The 24,951-nt window shown below is 33.3% G+C and overlaps 1 protein-coding gene across 1 annotated transcript; it reads left to right on the top strand.

Moving 5' to 3' along the window:
- The first annotated feature begins 15,200 nt into the window (after window positions 1-15,200).
- LOC127837094 (NXPE family member 4-like) lies at window positions 15,201-24,740 on the top strand. Its single transcript, XM_052363932.1, has 2 exons — window positions 15,201-15,407; window positions 21,934-24,740. Exon 2 carries the CDS (start codon window positions 21,954-21,956, stop codon window positions 23,676-23,678), a length of 1,725 nt encoding a protein of 574 aa, XP_052219892.1. The 5' UTR covers window positions 15,201-15,407; window positions 21,934-21,953; the 3' UTR covers window positions 23,679-24,740.
- Window positions 24,741-24,951: the final 211 nt, after the last annotated feature.

Here is a 24,951-nt window from a genome sequence, read left to right as displayed (position 1 = left end):
TACGCACACATTCAAATACAAGCACAATTTACATTATACCACAATATAAGAATACATACAACTCAAAACACCCGGGCCCGTATTCAACAGCCCATTCGTAGACTTAAGAATAAAGAATAAGCTCAGAACCAAGAAAAATACTTTCAGCGTTTGAACATATACATGCTTCCACTGGGGATTATGCCATCAACAAACTGTTCTACATGAAAAGAATGATGTAAAGAGAGGGTGGTCATACCAGTTTGACTCAAATTAAAGCAATCTTTAATATTCAAATTCAAAGAATATTCTTTATTCTTAGACTAAAGTATAAGAACTGTTTGGTGAATACGGGCATAGATCTCTAAATCGCTGCCTTTTGACAAATAAATAACTATAGATCAACAATAAGTAAACAATTTGACATTGGTTTTGTATCTATGAAGTATTAAATCACCGCTTGTAACTGCGTGTGTTTCTTTTCCGCTGTATGTGCGCATGTGTTATCATTTAAGCATTGAAATAAAAGCAGCTTTAAAGGGGCCTTTTCACAGATTTTGGCATGTATTGAAATTTGTCATTAAATTCTTTTTATTGATAAATGTAAACATTGGATCTAAAAAGTTCCATAAAAATATCAAGAATAAAATTTAAAAAAAAATTCAGGTTTTTAAATCGTAAAAAGATGCATATAATGGCTATTTTATAGCATGGTAAATGTTCAGTATTACTGTTTCCTCACAAATATCATAACTAAAACGAAAATTTGCGAATCTGAAACAACTCTTTTTAAATTTTTTGTCAATTTACCAAAACGTGAAAACGCCCTTTAAGCTTTACTTATGAATACTTCTAAGTAATATCTGTTACCTGTTTTCCTTTCTATTAGAACATATCCATAAGAACTTACAATATTCTGCAAATTAAAATACAATTCTTTCAACATTAAAATTAAGTTGTTACAACTTAACTTAAAAAATTTACGCAACGAGTCATCAAAGACTTATCAATATCGATAAAATACCAATGTAACGACGTACCTGTGTCGCTTTCATATATGTGCAAAGAAACCAAATTAACCGATAATTATAAACCCATTGCAGTCGCCACTTTCGTCAATGCATCCTGTCCGTTTTTGTTAAGATTAACCTAATTTAGGAAACATCGCAGTTAAATGTATTTATTAGCGTTTTGTTATAGAATAAACTGGTTATACAGGTTTTGAAGGGTGATACATGTTTAATGGTGCGGAAATCAAGTTTTTCTCGTTCACATATTTGTAGGTTTGGTCATTCGACAGGCAAGAAAGGTAGAGCGAAAACGTAATTTAAATCGTTTTATTTATTTATGCTCTGTTTGTTTAATGTTTGATATGATGTTTTATGTGTTTCAATGAGTTTTATGTATGTAAAAGGTTGACTAGAAATTGAAAGGGGCATTTGTTCCACACATTTACGAGTATACGTGTTATTCTCTATTTTTCTCAGTTCTCTGTACATGGTTTTATAAAAGATTACTTAAATGTTTACGATATATGTTTAAGATATAGTATTAGCTGATAATATGCAGATATCTCTAATATTTGAGGTTCAGGATGAAATGAAGGCACATAGAAACCGGTCTTGAGTCATGTGTCCTCATGCGTCCCACTGCCATTAAAATAAAAAAAGAAATACAAATAAAAATGGCAGTAGGGTTGAGCGTCCCGATCGCGGTTAAACCTGAATCGTTAACTACTATTGATTATTGTTTTGGGTGTACATGAAGTCATGTGCAATTCTCTTGATTGGTGGTGGTGGATAAATCTCGCAAATATCGCAGCCGTTTTTAACCAACTTATGTTCCACTTTGTGCACTTTTTGCGCTTGGCGTAGTTGATGGGGATTGGGGCGTCCTGTGAGCGCTTTGGACATTGGCTAGGGCGGGCGGGTTGTTCGAGCCATGGCGCCAATGGGCTTGTGCTTTTGAATGTTGTAGTTAAATTGTGCACTTGTATTATTTTGAGTTAAGGCTTACCGTCTAAAGTGTATAAATAACATTGCACTATTGGCATGCCACAACTGTGCATGCCAGTTTATTTAAACTTGTTTCGACTTGTCCTACAGAATTGACGTTTACTGACGTCTCGACTCTTCAATTGAGCGGTGCTGGTGCAAACTGCAGACATACTGTCGTCCGTGGCATTGCTATTTGCATTTATGTGTAGGAAGCACTGTGTAATAAAATACCCTGCTTGTCATGACACCTAAACAAACATGTTTGTTTTTATTCTAAATGGTTAGAAGACAAATAATTTAATTTATTTTATTATTATTTTTTTTAACCATATTTATTTAAGCTCGATTGAATAACAAGCCTAAAGCTTATTTGAAACGCTCTCTAGTCTGTTTCCTTGGTGTCTACGGATGAGATCTAAAGAACGCTCCCACAGTGGGGATCGAACCCGTGAATTCCCGATCGCGAGGCGGACACCATATCCACTACGCCACGGCGACCTCAATATATAATTTATGGTTGACAGAAATGTCATGAAATATAAAACATAACAATTGTTTGTAGCAGAACAGACCGTCGGTTTTCAATTTACAATATAAAAAAAAAACATGACGCACTTGTACCAATCAGTAACAAGATCCTGAATCCAAATTTAAACATAGTGAAAAATATGGATAGTAAATCAAAGATGTTCTGCTGACAAAGTCGCACATTTGCAAAACACAATTAACTAGACTGCCGACTTTAAGTATAATGTTGAGATAAATAATTACATACACAATCGAAGATTAAGGATATAATGAAACAGAGACCCAAAATGTCATAAAGCTGGCCATTAATGGACATAAGAGGAGTTTTATAATAAAAGTTTAACGTTACGAATTTGTCATAGAACGCGGTCATATGTACATTTTTGAAAAGGGTATACATTATATAATTTAATCACTCATACAGTAAATTTAGTTAACATTCTTCCGTTTTTAACGCGTTGATATTTATTTTTATTAAAACACTATGACGTAATTAAATCTTAATTGCTAAAACACGTCGGTGTCAGTCTTGTGCAATTCATCCGGAAAGTATTCTTAACGACAAAACATTGTTGTTTGTATTTAAATGCCGGTAATGTCACCACCGTATATGAATACATGTCGTGCCAATGCGAATCTACTTTCAAATTTCAACGCACACAGACGACATTCAATAATCCGGCTTGAACTTTTTGGCCGCGGTATGCATATACTCTTTTTGCAGTTGCAAGCCAACTTCTTATTTAACGAGGGATGGGATGTATCCTATGTTTGCTGTCAATATTTTGACACGACATTGATGTTTTGTTTTTTCTTAAATATTGCGTATGTTTACAATGTTTTGCGTACATAATCAGTTGCGAATACGTAAGACGCAAGCAAGTTAACAAGTTCATTACATGTTTGAATCACAAGGCTGCAGTATAAACAAACAAATAAGCCGGTCTCTAGGAGAACAGGGTTTATCACATGTGCGTAAAACATCGTCCCAGATTAGCCTGCACTGTCCGCACAGTCTATGCTTATTCGACCATTGTCGTTTACACTCGATTTGCGTTTGTAAGAGATTTTCGTTTTACCTCACGTTTTTTGAGGAGAGATCACAAACACGTGTGCTTCTTTTTTTTATTTATTCCACTTGTTACATTTCTGCACAGAACTGAAAGGAAAAAAAAATTCGCTATCTTTGATTTCATTCAATGAACTCTTTAACTTTCACCAACTCCTACCACAATCAACGCCGTATATATTAAAAAAAAATATTGTTTTAATTAAGGTATATTTTATATTATGAGCCCTTACACATATACGCTTTTTTGTTTCAAAATATACAAGAAAACGAAACAACTTTTCATAACATAATACTTAAACAAAACAAATATAAAATTCTTCAAGATTTTGAAGGATTTTCATGTGATGGCCGTGGTGATCGCTAGTAGCCGTAGGTAGATAAAAGCTGGGTTGAATTTGATCGTCTGCTAATCCGGAGCAACATCCGCGCCAATCTCAACGCAGAGGTGTCGTTCCATGCTCTCACATACAATCTCTGCCATCAGAAGAAAATCCTACTATATTTGTTAGATATTTGTTAAAGTATTAGTTTATTAAAAGTAGTATTTCTTCTTTTACTTTTTGAATACAGTGTATTATTTTAGGTTCATAACAAAAATAATTACCTTAATTGAAAAAGTAAAAATAACAACGGTACAATTATTGTACCATGTGTCTAGGATATCATCACGTGGTTGGTAATGAAGGCATGGATTTTGCCGAGCTACGCTGGTTGGTTCCAGTCAAATCGGTTGCCTCTGCGCAGAGATTTGACTGGAACCAGCATAGCTGGAACAAATCTCTGCCATTTTAACCAACCACTAAATGGTAGCCGAGTTACGTGTTATTGTTACTTTTTTTAATTCAGGTATTTCTTTTATGTAATGCTGCACTATATATGTAGAATACTTTATTCGTTAAATAATAAATCGACGTGATTTTGCTTTTTGAAATTTGTTTTATGTTGCTGTTTGTTCATGAACTACGTTTATGTATATGTGTTATGCAACTTAATGGAACTATGAAAATAAAACACTGTTGTGTTAGTTTTTTTTTATAGACAACGAATTGCTTTATCATACATTAGAAACAAAACTTTTTTTGTAAACATTGACGTACATTTGGTTGGTTTTTAAGTTAAAACAGAATTAGTTGAAAGAGTGGTACGCGTGTTTATAGCATGTAAACGATGAAAGGGCAACTTTCTACCATATTAAGCGCGATTGCAAAACAATCGTATTAAAATAATCAGCATCAAAACTAAAATTGAGTATTATTCAGCTTATTATTTACCTGAACGATAATCGTCCATATTAAGAGTAGCCCACAATTTGCGAGTTGGTAGGCCAAACCATGTCATTGAATGCCACACAACAAAAGAAACTCTGAACAACGCGTGTTTAAGCAATCTTGCTTAGTAAATATTTGAGCCTTGAACGATCGTCCCGACCACAGGTATTGGGCGCGTGGCCAAGTCACTTAAACACTATCAATATGTCATTTTTTCATCAAAAATAAAAAATATAAAATGATTAAAGGTATCGAAATATGCCAGCTACCGAACATAATCCGTATTAGTACAATAAACAAATACGAGTTTATCAACTTACAACACAGATTTGTCCTTTTGTTTGCGTTATAACGTCGAAATCGTTGTTAATCGGGAATTGTTTATCGGAAATTTCGAGTCAAGCTCCATGTCGATAAGACGCTCAAAGTAAATACGGTTCTCGGTTTTAGGTTTCCGGTAGCTCTGAGGCGCGGAACCAAAAGTTGGATTAATAGCGTAAGGTGAAGAACGGATCATCGTACACGATTGAAATAAACATTCAAACATACCCGGTAACGATTATATTAGTGTTTGGTGTGGACAAAAAGACAAATATGTGTTGTTAGTTGATCAACTCGTATTTGTTTATTGTACTTATGCGGATTATGTTTGGTAGCTGGGGTATTTCGAAACTTTTACTATTGTAAAATTCGGCACTAAACGTTCGGTCAGATCGGAGCCGACCTAGCATTTCTGCGAGTTCGAGAAGTTTTTCTTGTAGTTTATGTTGACAAGTAGTCGTTTGTGGTCATTTTTCGTCACGAGGCATCCTTTCCCAACAAAATGGTACGAAAATCGACCGCCATTTAGGCACTTAATGGCTTAAAATGTTGATGTAGGTGCTTTTCCTGTGTCAAGAGATACCTACCTTGTTTATATATATATTATATCAGATTAAAAAACAAATTGATGAAAAAAGTTGTTTTATGACATATTGATAGTGTTAAAGTGACTTGGCCACGCGCCCAATACCTGTGGTCCCGACAACTGTCAGGCCTTGTTGGCACATGGCCGGTATGATTTCGGACCGTTTTGATCCGCATTTCATGTGAAATTATATTGCAAGATCTATTGCTTTGTTTACATACATTTAAACTTACTGACATTTTAAACACACGAGTGATTTCATTGGTCCAATGCGAAGGTGTGTCTTTACACCTGGAGATTTCATTCATAAATCCATTCTGATCGCTATTAAGTACTAATAGGTCACGCGAATTGTGTATCGTTTTATTTCTTAAAATTTGACCCAGTATGTGTAGAAATATAACAAGATATATACATTTCCAGAAAGGAAATTCATTTCTGCGTTGAATAAGACAAGATTCATTAATACGCTGCAAAATTGATAAAGAAATGGCTGTTCAAAGCGATGCACCCTGTTTTCGGTCGATTTCGAGTTGAATACCTTGTTATATATATATTTGATAGTGTTTTTTTTCTTTAGAAAAGTAGATTTTTCGTTATAATATGATTATTTATCATTCAAAATGATTTTTTCACGAATTAATTTCATAGCTACACGCTATCACCTGTACTCGCTCCTTGGTTTCAAACAAAACCCTGCAGCATGACTAGAGCCAAATAATGAACAATAATATTTATCATGTTTCGTGCATGATGCATGTTGCCTGAACTGATGTGTCTATTTAAATACAAACATGGCGTGAAATCAGTGAAGCTCTAAATAATGTATCTTTGATCAATTTGCTCATGAACGTTAGGTTTTACTTATCAATAATATTGCACTATTGGCATGCCGCAACTGTGCATGCCGGTTTACTAACACATGTGACGACTTGCCCTACAGAATTGACATTTACTGACGTCTCGACTCTTCAATTTAGCGGTGCCATTGAGATCGATATCTGGTGCAAACTGCAGACATACTGTCGTCCGTGGCATTGCTATTTGCATTTATGTGTAGAAAGCACTGTACAATAAAATACCCTGCTTGTCGTGACACCTAAACAAACGTGTTTGTTTTTATTCTAAATGGTTAGTTAACATTCTTCCGTTTTTAACGCTTTGATATTTATTTTTATTTAACCACCATGACGTAATTAAATCTTAATTGCTTAAACACGTCGGTGTCAGTCTTGTGCAATTCAGCCGGAAAGTATTCTTAACGACAAAACATTGTTGTTTGTATTTAAATGCCGGTAATGTCACCACCGTATATGAATACATTTCGTGCCAAGGCGAATCTACTTTCAAATTTCAACGCACACAGACACACGCGACATTAAATAATCCGGCTTGAACTTTTTGGCCGCGGTATGCATACCTTTTTTTGCATTAGTCAAGCCTACTTCTTATTTAAAGAGGGATGTGGTGTATCATGATATATTTGCTGTCAATTTTTTGACACGACATTGATGTTTTGTTTTTTCCTTAAATATTGCGTATGTGCACAATGTTTTGCGTACATACTTAGTTGTGAATATGTAAGACGCAAGCAAGTTAACAAGTTCATTATATGTTTTAATCATTAAGTTAAAACAAATGGCGGCAGTATAAACATACAAATAAGACGGTCTCTGGGAGAACAGGGTTTAGCACATGTTCGTCAAAAATCGTCCCATATTAGTCTGCACAGTCCGCACAGGTTATGCTGGTTCAATCCTTATCGTTTACACTCGATTTTCGTTTATAAGAGATTTCCGTTTTACTACACGTTTTTTATAGGAGAGATCACAACAAACGCGTGCTTCTATTTTTATTATTCCACTTGTTACATCTCATTTATGACCATTAATGCATATTTAAATCACTTATGTATACATTAATACCAAATAAACATTTCTTTATCAAGATGTCCATAAGAGCGACATATGTACATTAATGGTAAAGAATTTAGTAAGGGAAACATATTGAATGTTGGCATGTCCTATAATCCGTAATTGTTCGGTAAATTTTCTTAAACTTTTATTTTGAATGCCGAATACCATATCAATTTAAATATGCAAAGAAAGAACAGAACATCAAAATGTCGTATTTCAATTGTGAAACTTAAATTTAAAACGTCAAAACTGTGTACACAAAGGAAACCTATTAATGGTTCTTATACCCGGAGTATGTCCTCTTTTAAAAAATGATTTTTTACTTGAACTCCTATAGAACATATGCATGCATGCTTGGTACATCAAAAACGAACATTGACCTTAAACAATGAGGAGGGACTTAACTTGGCCTTTTTTTAAAAGCCATATATCATTATACGCATTTTCATTTGAATGCATCCAATAATTGCAGAGTTAAAATTCATACAAGAAACAAACCCTGCAAAAATAAGTATAAGTAAAGGGCAATACATTAAAAATATTCATAAGAGAACTACTACTACTACTACGGCTACTACTACTACTACGACGACTACTACGACTACTACGACTACTACTACTACTACTACGACTACTACGACGACGACGACTACGACTACGACTACGACGACTACTACGACGACGACTACTACGACTACTACTACGACTACTGCTACTACTACTACTACTACTACTACTGCTACGACTACGACTACTACTACTACTACTACTACGACGACGACTACTACGACTACTACTACGACGACTACTACTACTACTACGACTACTACTACTACTCCTATACTACTACTACTACTAACTACTACACTACTATACTACAACTACTATACTACTATACTACTACTACTACTACTACTACTACTACTACTACTACTACTACTACTCTACTACTACTATACTATACTACTACTACTACTTTCTGTACTACTTCTACTACTACTTCCCTTACTACTACTGTTTTGCTGCTACTGCTCCAACAACAACAGCTACTACTACTACTACTACTACTACTACTGCACACAATACAAACAGATAGGACGAACTGACTAACACTACATTCTTCTATCCATCTGAACGTCATGGCATAGACTTTCAGCACTTTTTTATGATCATTGAACAACATTCTGATCGCGTTTGAGTATAATGATTTTTTTTCTACCAAGTTAATGATTTAACGGAATTTTGAGGCGTTGCAACATTTACCACTCTTGCAAAAAACGTATTTCAGTTGTCACTTTCCGTAATTATCCCCGCCATAGGCGGAGGGATATTGTTTTGGCGTTGTCCGTCCGTCCATTCTTCCGTCCGGCCGTCTTTCCGTTCGTCCGTCTTTCCATCCATCCGTCCGGCACTTATGTGTCCGGAGCCATATCTTGGAAGTGCTTTGGCGGATTTCATTGAAACTTGGTATGAGTATATACATAGATAAGAGGATGAGGCACGCCAAATGGCATTATACACCATTTGTTAATAACGGAGTTATGGCCTTTTGTATCTTAAAAACATGCTTGTTTGTGTCCAGAAGCATATTGGCAGTGGATATCAATTTAACGAATTTGCTTGTTACTCTAAGTTTTCGGACACTCTTAGTGTTCGGACACCCTCTTTTATAGCAGTCAAATAATTATTTTGTCTTGACTGTTAATTTCCGGACAGTCGGGTTTTCGTACATCTTTAATGTCTCTTAATTTTTGGACAGTACATTTTACAACGCTATTCTACATACTTCGGCCCTGTTTTAGCTTATCTTGTGACACTTATATCATAGGTTTTTACAACCGGATTAAGGTCATAAAACCTGGCATGCCTTATGGCAATGGACCATTACATTCGCGTTATTAGGTAAAAACATATATACCGGTAGAAAACAACAGCATTTGAAACAGTTTCGTCTTATGAATGAAGCAGAATGTTTTATGTTTTCACCTTTTTGTTTTTAAGACAAGAGTTAGCAATGCTGTGAAGTTGTTTTCACTTTTTTAACGCAAAAAGAAGACTAAATCACAATACAATAATAAAAAATTGATTTCTTACTTTTATATCAATATAATAATAATTTTCAATCCGAATAAGGAACTGGCATTTTCTTACATAAACATCAATGAAATCTATCCAAAATTAACCACATATAAATGAACATATTATTTATATATTGGTTGTGTATGTAAAATTCTAATAGCAGTACATTTCTACTAAGTTTTATGTGATGAGTATCCAGTTCCTTATTCAGTGTGAATAAGGAATATGGAACTGGTTCCTTATTTCTTATTCAAATCGAATAAGGAACTGGAATTTTATTTCTATAAATTATAAGTCAAAATGAACAAACGTGACGAATAACTCAACGAAAATAATTGTAAATGTATGTTGGGTGTAACACATATTAATTGCATTACATTTCTACTTTGTTTTATTTAAAGTAAATATAGTTACTTATTTGGTTTGAATAAGGAATAAGGAACTGGTTCCTTATTCCTTATTCAAATCGAATAAGGAACTGAAATTTTCATACTAAACAAAATATTAAAATGAACCAAAGGGACCAATAAATCAATGAAAATCATTGTAAATGTAGGTTGGGTATTAAAAAACATTATTTGCAGCACATCTCTATTTAGTTTCATTTAATGATAGCATAGTTCCTTATTCGTATTGAAAAATGAAAAAGGAACTGGTTTACGCATTGAAATCGCTTTGCATCCTTAATCATATCCCCTTGTAACTGTTTAGGTATAAGAAGGGAATCAGATAGCTAAATCATAACTGGTATTCAGCTATCGAAAAGTCTTCTCTAGAAGTTAGGGTCAGAAAAACTTCAAGAACTGTATCAGACATATAAATAAAAAAAATCTTATATTAAAAATAACCAATAATAACGAATATATAGTTGTGCTATTCTTAAATTATCCGAATTTAAATAACAGAAATTATGGCCTCTGAATAAGGAATTGGCGTAAAGTTAGTTCCTTATTCGGAAGCCTGTATTTCGGACAATCACTTTAGGATATTTTATATGTAGTGTGGGTTATTTAAGCATGATTATGTTATATGGACGTATTCTGTTACATTTCTTTTTATATTCTATGTCACCATACAGGCTATTATGAAGAGGATAATTAGAAAATGGTACTGCCTTACTCAAACATAAATTAAAATTAACCAAATAATATAAAATGTCGATGAAAATCATGGCTTATGTAGGTTCGAAGTTAAAAATATTTATTGCAATATATTTCTACCTAGTTTTATTTAATAATAACACAGTTCCTTATGTAGTGCGACTAAGGAATAAGGAAATGGTTCCTTATTCCTTATTCAAATCGAATAAGAAACTGGCTTTTTCATATTAAACAAACTATTAAAATGAACCAAAGCGACCAATAAATCAATGAAAATCATTGTTAATTTAGAATGGGTATCAAAAACATTAATTTCAGTACATCTCTACTGTGTTTCAATTAATGATAACCTTGTTCCTTATTCGGTTTCGAAAAAGGAATAAGGAACTGGTTCCTTATTCCTTATTCAAATCGAATAAGGAACTGGCATTTTCATACTAAACTAACAATTAAAATGAACCAAATAGACCAATAAATCAATGAAAATAATTTTAAATTCAGGTTGGATATCAAAAATATTAACTGCAGTACATCTCTGCTACTAGTATGTTGTATTTATCGATAACTTAGTTCCTTATTCGGATTGAAAAATGAATAAGGAACTGGTTCCTTATTTCTTATTCAGATCAATTAAGGAACTGGCATTTTCATGCTTTACGAAATATTAAAATGAACCAAATAGATCAATCAATCAATGAAAGCATTCTAAATGTAGGTTGTTTATCAAAAAACATTAATTGCAGCACATCGTTATTAACGTTAATTTAATGATAGCCTAGTTCCTTATTCGGATTGTATTCAAATCGATTAAGGAACTGGCGTTTTGATACTAAATAAAATCTTAACATGAACCAAAGAGACCAATAAATCAATAAAAATCATTGTAAATTAAGGTTTGGTATCAAAAACATTAATTGCAGTACCCCTATACTATGTTTCATTTAATCATAATCTAGTTTCTTATTCGGATTGAAAAAGGAAAAAGGAACTGGCTCCTTATTCCTTATTCAAATCGAACAAGGAATTGACATGTTCTAACTTAAACATCAATGTAATTGATCCAATATTAACCATATATTTATGAACATATTATTTATATATTGGTTGAACATGTAAACTTCTAATTGCAATACATTTCTACTAAGTTTTAAGTGATGATTGGAAACGCGCTTTCGAAGATAGAATATCTATTGATATAAAACCACCCAATTACAGCTATGTAAGTTTTGGTTTTTAATTAAAAAACAACAACAACAACAGCAACAACGAAATACAGAGGAATTTCGATGAAACTTTCCAGTCTAATAGAGGCACTGTGGCCGCTGCTTCCGGTTCAGTCTCGCTTTATTGTGACATCAGTGACGTCGCACTGATGACAACTCTGTCCGTAATATTGGCATACGTCTTGTGCCGTGGTTGAAAGTCGCCAAGTGTACCGTCAGTCTGCATGAGCGAGAAAACGCGCATTCGCGCTAAAAATATATCAGAAGAATCACATTTTTACAGCTAGGATTCGCGCTTTTTCGTTTCAATTATGAAAAATATTGAGGCATTTCGATGAAACTTTTCAGTCTTATAAAGGCACTTGGACCGCTGCTTCCGATGCAGTCTTTATTTTATGGAGACGTGTTGAAATCATTTTGCATTCTTACTCATATCCCTTCGTAACAGTTTCCGTATGAAAACGGAACAAGGTATCTTAAACATGTTTAGTTTTCAGCGATTATATAGTCTTGACCAAAGTACAGGGTTAGATAAGACTTCAAGAACTGTACCAGAGATATAAGTGACAAATCTAACACAAAAAATCGCAAATAAAAACGAATATAAAGCTGCGCTATTCTAGAATGATCCGAATTAAAGTATCCGAAATAATGACCTCTGAATGAGGAATTGGGCGTAACGTTAGTTCCTTATTCGGAAGCCTGTATTTCGGACGATAACTTTCGGATATGTAATATTTTAGATGGTGTGTGGGTTATTTAAGCTTGAATATGTTATATGGACGTATTCTGTCAGATTTCTTTTTATATTGTATGTGACGAAACACGCTGAAAACAAGTATTATGAAGACAATAATAAGGAAATGGTATTGCCTTACTCAAACATAAATTGAAATTAACCATATAATATTAAATGTCGATGAAAATCATAGTTTATGTAGGTTCGAAGTTAAAAATATTTAATGCAATATGTTTCTACCTTGTACTATTTAATAATAACACAGTTCCTTATTCGGTGCGAAAAAGGAACAAGGAACTGGTTCCTTATTCCTTATTCAAATCGAATAAGGAACTAGCTTTTTCATACTATACAAACTATTAAAATAAACCAAAGAGACCAATAAATCAATGAAAATTATTGGAGCCACTTCCTTATTCCTGTTTCAATCCGAATAAGGAACAAGGTTATCATTAAATGAAACATAGTAGAGATGTACTGCAATTAATGTTTTTGATACCCAACCTATTTTTACTAAGATTTTCATTGATTTAATTGTCTCTTTTGTTCATTTTAATAGTTTGTTTAGTATGAAAAAGCCAGTTTCTTATTCGATTTGAATAAGAGATATGGAACCAGTACCGTATTCCTTAGTCGCTCTGAATAAGGAACTGTGTTATTATTAAATAATACTAGGTAGAAATATATTGCAATAAATATTTTAACTTCGAACCTACATAAAACATGATTTTCATCGACATTTTATAATATATGGTTAATTTTAATTTATGTTTGAGAAAGGCAATACCATTTCCTAATTATCCTCTGCATAATACTTGTTTTCAGCGTGCATAGTGACAAAGAGTATAAAAAGAAATGTGACATAATACGTCCATATAACGTAATCATGCTTTAATAACCCACACTACATCTTAAATATAAAATATCCGAAAGTGATATCCGAAATACAGGCTTACAAATAAGGAACTAACTTTACGCCAATTCCTTATTCAGAGGCCATAATTTCGAATATTTAAATTCGGATCATTCTAGAATAGCACAGCTATATATTCGTTATTATTGGCTATTTTTAATGTATGTTTTTATTTTTATTTATATGTCCTATACAGTTCTTGATTTTTTTTACCCTCACTTCAAGAGAAGACTTTTCAATAGCTGAATACCAGTCATGGTTTAGCTATCCCATTCCGTTCTTATAACTAAATAGTTACAAGGGGATATGATTAAGGATGCAAAGCGATTTCGATGCGTCAACGAGTTCCTTATTCATTTTTTCAATACGAATAAGGAACTATGTTATCATTAAATGAAACTTATTAGAGATGTACTGCAAATAATTTTTTTTATACCCAACCTACATTTACACTGATTTTCATTGATTTATTGGTCTCTTTGGTTCATTTTAATAGTTTGTTTAGTTAGGCAAATGCCAGTTCCTTATTCGATTTGAATAAGGAATATGGTACCAGTTCCTTATTCCTTATTCAATCCGAATAATGAACCATGTTATCATTAAATGACACTTAATAGAGATGTGCTGCAATTAATGTTTTTTGATACCCAATCTACATTTACAATGATTTTCATTGATTTATTGGTCCCTTTGGTACATTTTAATATTTTGTTTAGTATGAAAATTCCAGTTCCTTATTCGATTTTAATAAGAAATACGGAACCAGCTCCTTATTCCTTATTCAAACCAAATAAGGAACTATGTTATCATGAAATAACACAAAGTAGAAATGTACTGCAATTAATATGTGTAACACCCGACATTTATTTACAATAATTTTCGTTGAGATATTCGTCTGGATTATAAATAAAAACAAACATATTTAAATGTACTAGATTGATTTTTTTATCACATACATGTAAAATAATAGTATTTGCTTCATGTTTTTTTGATGTGAAGTTAGTATTCGAATTAGAAAATATCGGTTCGGTTCAAACAAGAAATCCTATGCAAGCGCAAAGAAGAAACATGAATATGTTACGTAATACATAAAGAAAATGTATTATTAGAGTTATTTTTTTGTTTTGATTTACTTCAGAAATGTTTGCATTATTGTTCTTTAAAACCCTATAACAAATATAGTACGCGTGAATAAGGAATAAGGAACAGTTCCGTATTCCTTATTCGAATAAGGAAAAAGGAACTAGGAACAAGGAACCAACTTACTATCCATTAATTTTTGTCTCTAAATTTTCGGCATTTTGTATTTTTTAAATATTTTTCCAATCAAAAGTTTCGGATACGATTGTTTATATCATTTTTAAATGTCTGAAAACTTAGAGTAATTACGGTAGTCATTGTATATCTACGCATGCGCCCTAATGCTATTCAGTGATACCGGGTTATCTGTGTTTATATAGGTTACGTATAATACGCAAAGGAGCGAGTTATACTATTGTCGTTTTAGCAATACATGTTTTATATGTGATTTATTCCATTCTTCAAAGGATTATGTGATGGCATTGTCAATAATTAAATGCATTACTATATTCGAGGTTATTTAACAAACGCGGAAAGCTTAACGACAACGGCGCTACAGGTTTAACACGTAGATGGCTGATCGAACTATGGTACATACAATATAAAGTAAGTCGACTGATTGTATGTTGATAGGTGAAATTTCAGGCATTTACCTAATTACATTTGTTAAGACGCATGATGATAAAAAATTAATAAATTTAGTTACCAGTTGTTAGCAATCAAATTTTTGTTACAAAATAGCAACACATAGTAAATTTCAGTAAATCACTTCATGCAAAATGGAAAGTAAACAATTTTAAACGGAAACAATAATTACAACAATAAAACATGTTTTTGATGCGCACTATATAAATAGTTTAAAATATATAGATATATTTTTATATATTGTTGGCGTTGTAAACTTGGCATAATACAGCAATAAAGAGAAGTCAAGAGGAGTTTAACCCATTTAAGCCTAGTGGACTCTCCCATTCTTCTGAATTGGATCAATTTATTTCCAAAATTAGGGATGTCTTGTATATTTATTTCTATATTTAGAATATTTCTTACAGAAATTCCTTTAAGCAAACAGCACAGACCCAGACGAGACGCCACATCATGCGGCGTCTAATCTGGGTCTACGCTGTTTGCCAAGTCATTTTTTTCTGGACGCTAGGCATAAATGGGTTAATACTTTTTTGTAGTTATGGCAAAATTATTCGAATATTCGAATATTCGATTGAATGGCCAGTATTCGAATAACAGAATTGATATTCGCATATTCGCATTTTTTTCAAACGTATTTGCCCTTATATTAAATGACCTACGAGCCTCTTACTAATTGGCACCCGAAATCATTTGGGATAAACGTGTCTGATGTGACGTTCTTCGTGTCAAACTGCGGCCCGTATCAGCGTTGGTGTACAGAAGAAATACCCTCCGGAAGAAACACCCTTCCCGAAAAACAGCAGAGCGGAAGAAACCCCTTTCACATTTTGCATACGCGGAAGAAACACTCTCGATAGTTTTGCATAATGCGGAATAAATCCCCTTTTATATCGGAACAAACCCCCTTTCCAAATTGTACTAACAGTTAAAATCACAGGTAATAAGCGTCTACGCTTGTATTTGTGGTTCGTTTATTCGATAGCGTTGGTTTTAATTAGTGTTTGTTTTTTTAGAAAAGATGGCACACTCATCCCCAGATATTTTATTCATTTGATCTAATGTTAATATAAAAGGCTATAAAAAAAGGTTTAGCAACCATTCAGAATTTCCTGACCAATTACGTGCCACTTTGCCATGTCCTAAATCCTAACACGATTTACGCCCGGTTATATGTATTCAGAAACACAATATTTCTGACTGGATATTCAAAATTATGAAATGAGCACAACTGCTTATTTTCAATCACAAAAACCATAACAAACTATGATATGAAACGATGCGTGACGTAACTGTTGTAAAACTCCACCAGTCAGCTATAAAATAGAAGTTTATGGGAATCTTACACACATCCTTTAAGCTTAATGGTGTACAGCAATTTCGTAAACGTGATTTTCTGCGATACGATCTCAAAACGTTCCCAAGCAAAACTCGATACATGTGAATATGGAAAACATATTCACGCTGATCAACACTTCATATCTAGAGGCGAAATACAGCATACTGTTAAATGAACTGAATGGTTGAATGGTTTCGTTTAATGAATACATGCAGTCAACACACGCAAACACTTCTTTATGACCCAGAGGACTGACTGGCTGGCCTTCTGACTGACTGACTGCCTGACTGCCTGACTGACTGACTGACTGACTGACTGACTGACTGACTGACTGACTGACTGACTGACTGACTGACTGACTGACTGACTGACTGACTGACTGATTAACTATAATAATAATAATAATAATAATAAATAATAGTTTCTTATTTGGTCTTGTTAAAATTATATCCCAAAATGAACATTTATTAACAAACAAATACTTTTTTTTTCAATTAGGTGCCATTTAAGGGCTTCACTTGACAGGCGAATAATAATTTAGCTTCTGTGATCACAGTTTTAAAAGACATTAAAATGTTTCTTTTTATAAACGTACATGATATCGTTATTTTATTATAAATTTCGTAAACGTGATTTTCTGCGATACGATCTCAAAACGTCCCCAAGCAGAACTCAATAAATGTGAATATGGAAAACATATTAACGCTGATCATCACTTCATATCTAGAGGCAAAATACAACATACTGTAAAATGAACTGAATGGTTGAATGGTTTCGTTTAATGAATACATGCAGTCAACACACGCAAACACTTCTTTATGACCCATAGGACTGACTGTATGGCTGGCTGGCTGGCTGGCTGGCTGACTGACTGGCTGACTGACTGACTATCTGACTGACTGACTGACTGACTGGCTGTCTGACTGTCTGACTGACTGACTGACTGACTGACTGACTGTCTGACTGTCTGACTGTCTGACTGTCTGACTGTCTGTCTGACTGACTGACTGACAGACTGCCTGCCTGACTGCCTGACTGCCTGCCTGACTGCCTGCCTGACTGACTGCCTGACTGACTGCCTGACTGACTGACTGACTGACTGACTGACTGACTGACTGACTGACTATAATAATAATAATAATAAATAACATTTTATTATTTGGTCTTGTTAAAATTATATCCCAAAATGAACATTTATTAACAAACAAATACTCTTTTTTTCAATTAGGTGACAATTAAGGGCTTCAATTGACTGGCGAATAATAATTTAGTTTCTGTGCTCACAGTTTTAATAGACATTAAAATGTTTCTTTTTATAAACGTACATGATATCGTTATTTTAAAATTTCAAATAAAAATAAAATTCTATGACATTATGTTTTTCCTTATATTTGTTCTTGAATAGTTGGTGTACTGTGCATGCCTTATTAATATGTTTCTTTATATACACGTACATGCTATCGTTACTTTAAACTTTAAAAATAAAATAACATTCTATGACATAATGTTTTCCTTCTATTTGTGCCCGATTACAGTATCAGTCATAGTATTAGCCGACAGCGATACACTTATTCGATAGCAACGTTAATAAACAGCCTCGTATTCAGCAAACGGATATATCTTACAAAACAATGGAAGTTAACACAGAACAAGTTTCACTCTTTTCTGATATATTTCGTCTAAATAGGCTTTTTAAAAGTTTGTTTTTACAATTAAGCTACATTTTCTTTCTATTTCTCAACACCACAATTGTATATTCAATTTTCTGTGTCAATAAATATTTATTATCCCTACCGGATACGAAACTGAGAAATAGAAGTTAAATCAATCCAGCCGTTTTATGCGAATATTCGAATATTCGATTGAATGGATTTGCGAATATTCGAATACCGATATAAGTATTCGATGCCATCACTAGTTAATAGCCACGACCCAGAATTCCAAAAAGTTTGTTATTTGAAATCGTTGAATTTTATTTGCTTATCATTTAATTTGTTGTATAATAAGACAAATATGAATATTCATGAAATTAATTACGTATATTAAACTTCACATATTTATGGTTCAAACGTTCTTTTTGAAGCACCCTCGACTATAGCCCATTGACAATTGTAAGATAAAAGGCCATCTTGACTTTTTGTGATTGCTCAATGTTAACTATTTATTGTTGCTACGTTTTAATGTGTGTGGCTGTTTTTTGAAAGACATACTCACGATTAAATTCTGACATAAGACACGAAATAAACGTGGATTCAAAATCACTCGTTATGCAATTTAGATGTGTAAACCCCATTGATATTTGCCGAGAGAACCTGAACAGTCACACTGTGTGCTTTATTTGCAGGTCACCATTCAGCCTTAAACAGATTTGCTTGATAAAAGACTTATGCATTGATACATTTAAAGGGATCTTTTCACGTTTTGGTAAATTGACAAAATTGACAAAATTGAAAAAAGTTGTTTCAGATTCGCAAATTTTCGTTTTAGTTATGATATTTGTGAGGAAACAGTAATACTGCAGATTTACCATGGTCTAATATAGCCATTATATGCATCTTTTGACAATTTAAAAACCTGAAAATTATAAAGCGTTGCAACGCGAAACGATTGAATAATTTGGAGAGTTCTGTTGTTGTCGTTAAATTTTGTGAAACTACGAAGATTGCTTATATAAAGTATAAAATACGTCTTCCATGTATAATTGGCAGAATGGCCGAGTGGTCTAATTGGTTTTTACTCCAGGATTCCGGGGGTCAGTGGTTCGAGCCCTGCTGCGGGCTACTTTTTTTTCCTTTTTTTAAATTTTATTCTTGATTTTTTACTGGAACTTTTTAGATCCAATGTTTACATTTATGAATATAAAGCATTTAATGACAAACTTCAAAACATGCCAAAATCTGTGAAAAGGCACCTTTAATCAATTACGAAATTGGACGCCGCCGTAAGGGGCATATACGACTCCTCAGACCCAAATGTAAATTTGAAAATTTGTAAATGTAAGACATTCATGGGTAATTTGACTCCTGATTTTCAAAAGTTATTGAACTACCTCCTTTATTATAGGTTAACATATTAAATTATAACAAGATCTTACTCTTAAACCAACGAATTATCACTTTTTATTTCATCCGTTCCGTCGTTAAAGTTGAATAGAAAAATGCGCGAGATTTGCACGAATATCATAAGATTATCTTATGTTCATAACTCACATTGTCGTTTAATGTTTACGTATAAAGCGTTTACAAAAAGAGATTCATGACTTGTTTGAGTTATGGACCGGCAATCGAAATATTTTACCTCACGGTGATAAACTTTCCATAATGACGTTTCATGTGTGCATTTTCCTCAACACACTGACGGAATGATGTGGTATATGTCATAGAGTGGTAATGATCGAAATATGTATATATCTAAGTAATAAATACTCAACGGAAAAATATCGAAAACTTCAACTAGATATATCAATATTTATTACATAAACACTTATATAATCACTTTATTCAACGTGTGCACCATATACGGCTCTCGTTTTACCTTGCTGTCTGATGGGCAAAAAACAGGGCCAAAGTAATTTATCGCTTGATACGTTCCTTAATTAGTTTGATTGTAAAAGCTTAAACGCAATATTGCAATGTATTATCAACCTCGTTGCTAATTCCCTATTGTACACATATTACTACACAACACAACACAACACAACACAACACAACACTACACTACACTACACTACACTACACTACACTACACTACACTACACTACACTACACTACACTACACTACACTACACTACACTACACTACACTACACTACACTACACTACACTACACTACACTACACTACACTACACTACACTACACTACACTACACTACACTACACTACACTACACTACACTTCAATACACTACACTTCACTACACTTCACTGCACAACACTACACTACACTACACTACACTACAAAAACGACACAACTCAACCCAACACAACACTACACTACTGTACACTACGCCACATTACACTACGCTTCACACACTACACTACACAACACTACACTATACTGCACCTCACAACACTACACTACACAACACTCCGCAATACTTCACTACTCTACACTACACTACAAAACTTAACATAACACTACATTACACTACACTTCTCTACTCTGCACTACACGACTCTACACTACACAACACTACACTACACTACACTATACTATACTACTCTAAACTACTCTTCTCTACACTACACTACACAATTTAACACAATTAAACACAACACTACACTACATAACACTACACTAACTACACAACACAACACAGCACTGCACTGCACTGACTACACTACACTACACGACACTACACTTTATAACACAACACCACACCACAATACACTATAACATTATATACTTAAATGTTTATACTATGCTTAAATATAATATACTTGAATATAATATATAGTATCATACAGTTAAAAGTTATAAAATAAAAATATATACATATCATATGATATACATTTGGTTTCATTTAATTTAATTTGATATAATATAGAGTCGAAGGAATCCACTATTATGGGATTAGAACAAATACATTTGATTTATTTGAAAAGTCAAATGTAATTACTATTACTATAACTGGAATTATTCTAGAAATAGCAGTAGCTCGAAAAGCACATATTCAGATAGAGTTATGAAACTTGCAATAAATATGTAGAACCATTTCTGGTTAATGCACAACATGTCTTTTACCCGAGTTTCACATTCTGGTAAATGTCGGAAACCAAACATATCTCAATCCTGTAATTACAAATGGACACTTGATTTGGTTATAAAATTTGTAAATATTAAGAGCAATGTGAAAAGAATCCCTAATCTGTGTTTTCACCTTTGGGGCTCATGTTTTCTTGCAATACGGTTAAAGCTTGGTTAAATTGGCCATTTTTTATTTATTTCTAACGCAAATGGTGTACTTTAAGTAATATATGAATTGTCTGTCAGTGAAATAATTAGTTTCATGAGATTTCAATGACCCAAAATATAATGTCATTTCTGGACAGATTTACATTCTGGTCTGTTTTAGTTAAATCAGACTATTTAATTCGTTTGAAAAAAAATGCAACCATATCAAATAAACATTTACTGTATGTTTATTTCAGAATCGAGATAACCTCATGACATGACAGGACGTCTGTGGTGGAACACGTTATGCAACAGAATGGGAAAGATAGGCTCCATTGTAACGTCTTATAAGTCATTGAAACCCATTAAAATAGTTTGCTGGTTATTCCTTGCAGTTTGGATTATTTTAACGTGGAATACACTACTTGACAACCACGTGTACGTAAATATGTCTCCCTCTATCGCACGCTTTCGAGAAGCTCAAACCAATTCCAACGATTTCTTCACAGAATATGATACCGAACAATTCAATATCATGTGCCGAGGTGTAGATGTAGTATATATGACCGAAACAACGAACGCCGATTACTCAAAACTGGACGTTTACGAACAAAGGGTGACGAATGAATACATACTCAACGTTAGAATCAAGGCATTCAATAAAAGAAACGAACACAAAACAAGAGGGGGTGATCTTCTGTTTGTACTTTCCAAACAGGTTTATGGTGATGGAAAAATGGCAAGTCCTGTGATCGACCATGACAACGGTACTTATTCCGCTCATCTTAGATTTCCTTGGACAGGTACAACAAAGGTTTGGGTTAATTTAGCGACAAAACTTGAGAACAGCTGTTTGAGATTTCAAACCATGAAAGCATACGGGACATCTGTGTTCGCAATGACAGATGTTTGGGGATTCAAAGCGAATTTCGCCAATAAAAATAACGTAGAAAATACGTATTGCTTGCCAAGTGAAACAATATTCGGATACAAAAGCGCCTGTAATTTAACGATGCTTAACGATAATTTGCATTATTTTTGTGGTCTTCCATATAATTCTCATTTACGATGTGAAGATCTGCAATACACATACACTGGATCATTTGATGGAATGAGAATTATCATCAACTCCGTAAAAGTGGATCTTTCTGTGGCAGGGAAACTGTCCAGAGTCGTCATTATTGATGTACCACGGGCAGATCACTTTGCTGCTAAGGAAATTTCCCATTGCAGCAAGGTCCCAAAAGCCTTGACCTGGCAAAATATAACCGATCGTGTCGCCGGGTATTGGCTCAACAAAACATGGCATGTTCCTATTTGCGAATCGAATATAGAACATACAGTTGAAAAATACCGACATTGTTTAAAAGGACGAGAGATGTTTTTCTTTGGGGATTCTACTGCTAGACAATATGCCGATTACTTTGTAAATGAGGTATTAGAAAAAAGACCGAAAATAGATCTCCGCATGCTGATGTTTGGACACAACACGTACAATTGGCGAAATACATTCTCCAGTTTAAACATTAATGTGACCTTTTTAAAACACGCAATGCCTTTTTCCGGTGACAAGGTACCTGTAAACGGAGTCACTTCCGTTTACACAGAATTATCGCGGCTAAGTAAAACAGATATTCCGGGTGAACAATTGATCTTTTTTATTGTTTACCATTCTCATTTGCAGCCATTTCCTGTTTCTTTTTACAAGGACAGAATTCGTAAACTTGTCATCAGCATTAAAGATTTTTTATCATTAAAACCTAAAGCTTTATTTTTTCTAAAAAGTCCAAGTTACGTCATGGATCAAAGTAATCGATGGGTTGACAACAAAATGTCATTACTTTACATAAAAATTTTGCTACAAGAGTTTGAAAGTCTACATGACAGAGTTGTCTACCTCGACACGTGGTCCATTAACGTCATACATGAGACAATCAGTATTCATCCAGAAACCGAGACTTTGATGGCCCAAATCAAACACTTCATGTCATTTATTTGTTAAATAACGTTCGGATAGCCTCTCGATCAGTGTGAATCCCTCTCGCTTTGCATTTCACTTCTCTTTGCGGTGACCCCCGAATTAATACTTGTTTATGTTTATTGTTCAAGCGTATGTATTTCCCCTGTATTGTATATGCAAATGGTCCCTCATCTCAAATAAATGACTGCAAGAGAATGTCGCCCCTGATAATGTCTCTGGAGTGTTTTTTTCTAAATTAAGTTCTGTGTGTATGACTTGATATGCATGATTAACGAATATGAATGTTATATGAATGTATGAATCACTATATGGCAAACATAAAATGTATGCACAAAAAGTTATGTTCCATCATATTTATGTCTTACAAGAGTATTTGTTTGGCTAACGGATCTCAGGAAGCAAAGGTTAAACCCTATCATTGATTAATTCAGGCTTTAGTTCTACATTTATATATAATTAATAAAACGTATATTTCAAATTTTCGATGAAATCCGTAACACACTTATTTTAATTGATCGATTTCCATAGACGTAGCTTTATTAAAAAAATATTAAGGTTCTTTTGGCGTGTTTTAATAGCAAACAGAAATTCGTTGCAAAATCTTAATTTTCTAAGTGCATATTGCCTTTTTCTAAATATGTTAATAACTCCATTTAAGTTTTCAACTTTAATAAAAACGTGCGTATTTAAGGAAACTGTGTATGATGTTTTACTAGAACGTGTCGATTGAAGGTGAACTTTTGATGATTTGTTAGGTATTTTGTGAAGCGCGTGTGTGCCATTTGGAATGTTAATTTACATTATATTATTATCTAGGTTATGTTAAAAAGTGTGTACGTCATTGACCATCTGTTTATATATTGTGTTAAATTATGTGTTTACTCACGGGCATAAAGCCTGATGTATGTTGAAATAATCTCTGAATATTATAAATGCTTTAAAAATGGATTGTTATATGGCAATATTAGAACTAATAATGATGTCTGTTATTGCTTTAAATGTACGATGTTATTTGTTCTTAATGAAATGACGTCCGTATAATACAAATTAATATTTTTTTTGTTGAAAATAAAAATCTTGGAAATGGGATGCAATGATTGTATTTTATAGTATTTACACTTGCTGTTCTTAAGAAATTATTCTATTGTTTTTTTTTTATATAAAAAAATTGACTATGAACAGATTTATTTGTACAAATTAGTAATTTATCACTTCTATTTAAAAATAGTATTCTAAAGAGAACAAAAAATTACAATAATATTCAAATACAAATGTAGTCAAATATTTCCAATGA

This window comes from Dreissena polymorpha, chromosome 7 (assembly GCF_020536995.1).
Source record: "Dreissena polymorpha isolate Duluth1 chromosome 7, UMN_Dpol_1.0, whole genome shotgun sequence".
In the NCBI taxonomy this organism is placed as follows: domain Eukaryota; kingdom Metazoa; phylum Mollusca; class Bivalvia; order Myida; family Dreissenidae; genus Dreissena; species Dreissena polymorpha.
Note: the sequence above shows the minus strand (reverse complement) of the source record. Positions and strands in the feature narration are given on the sequence as shown.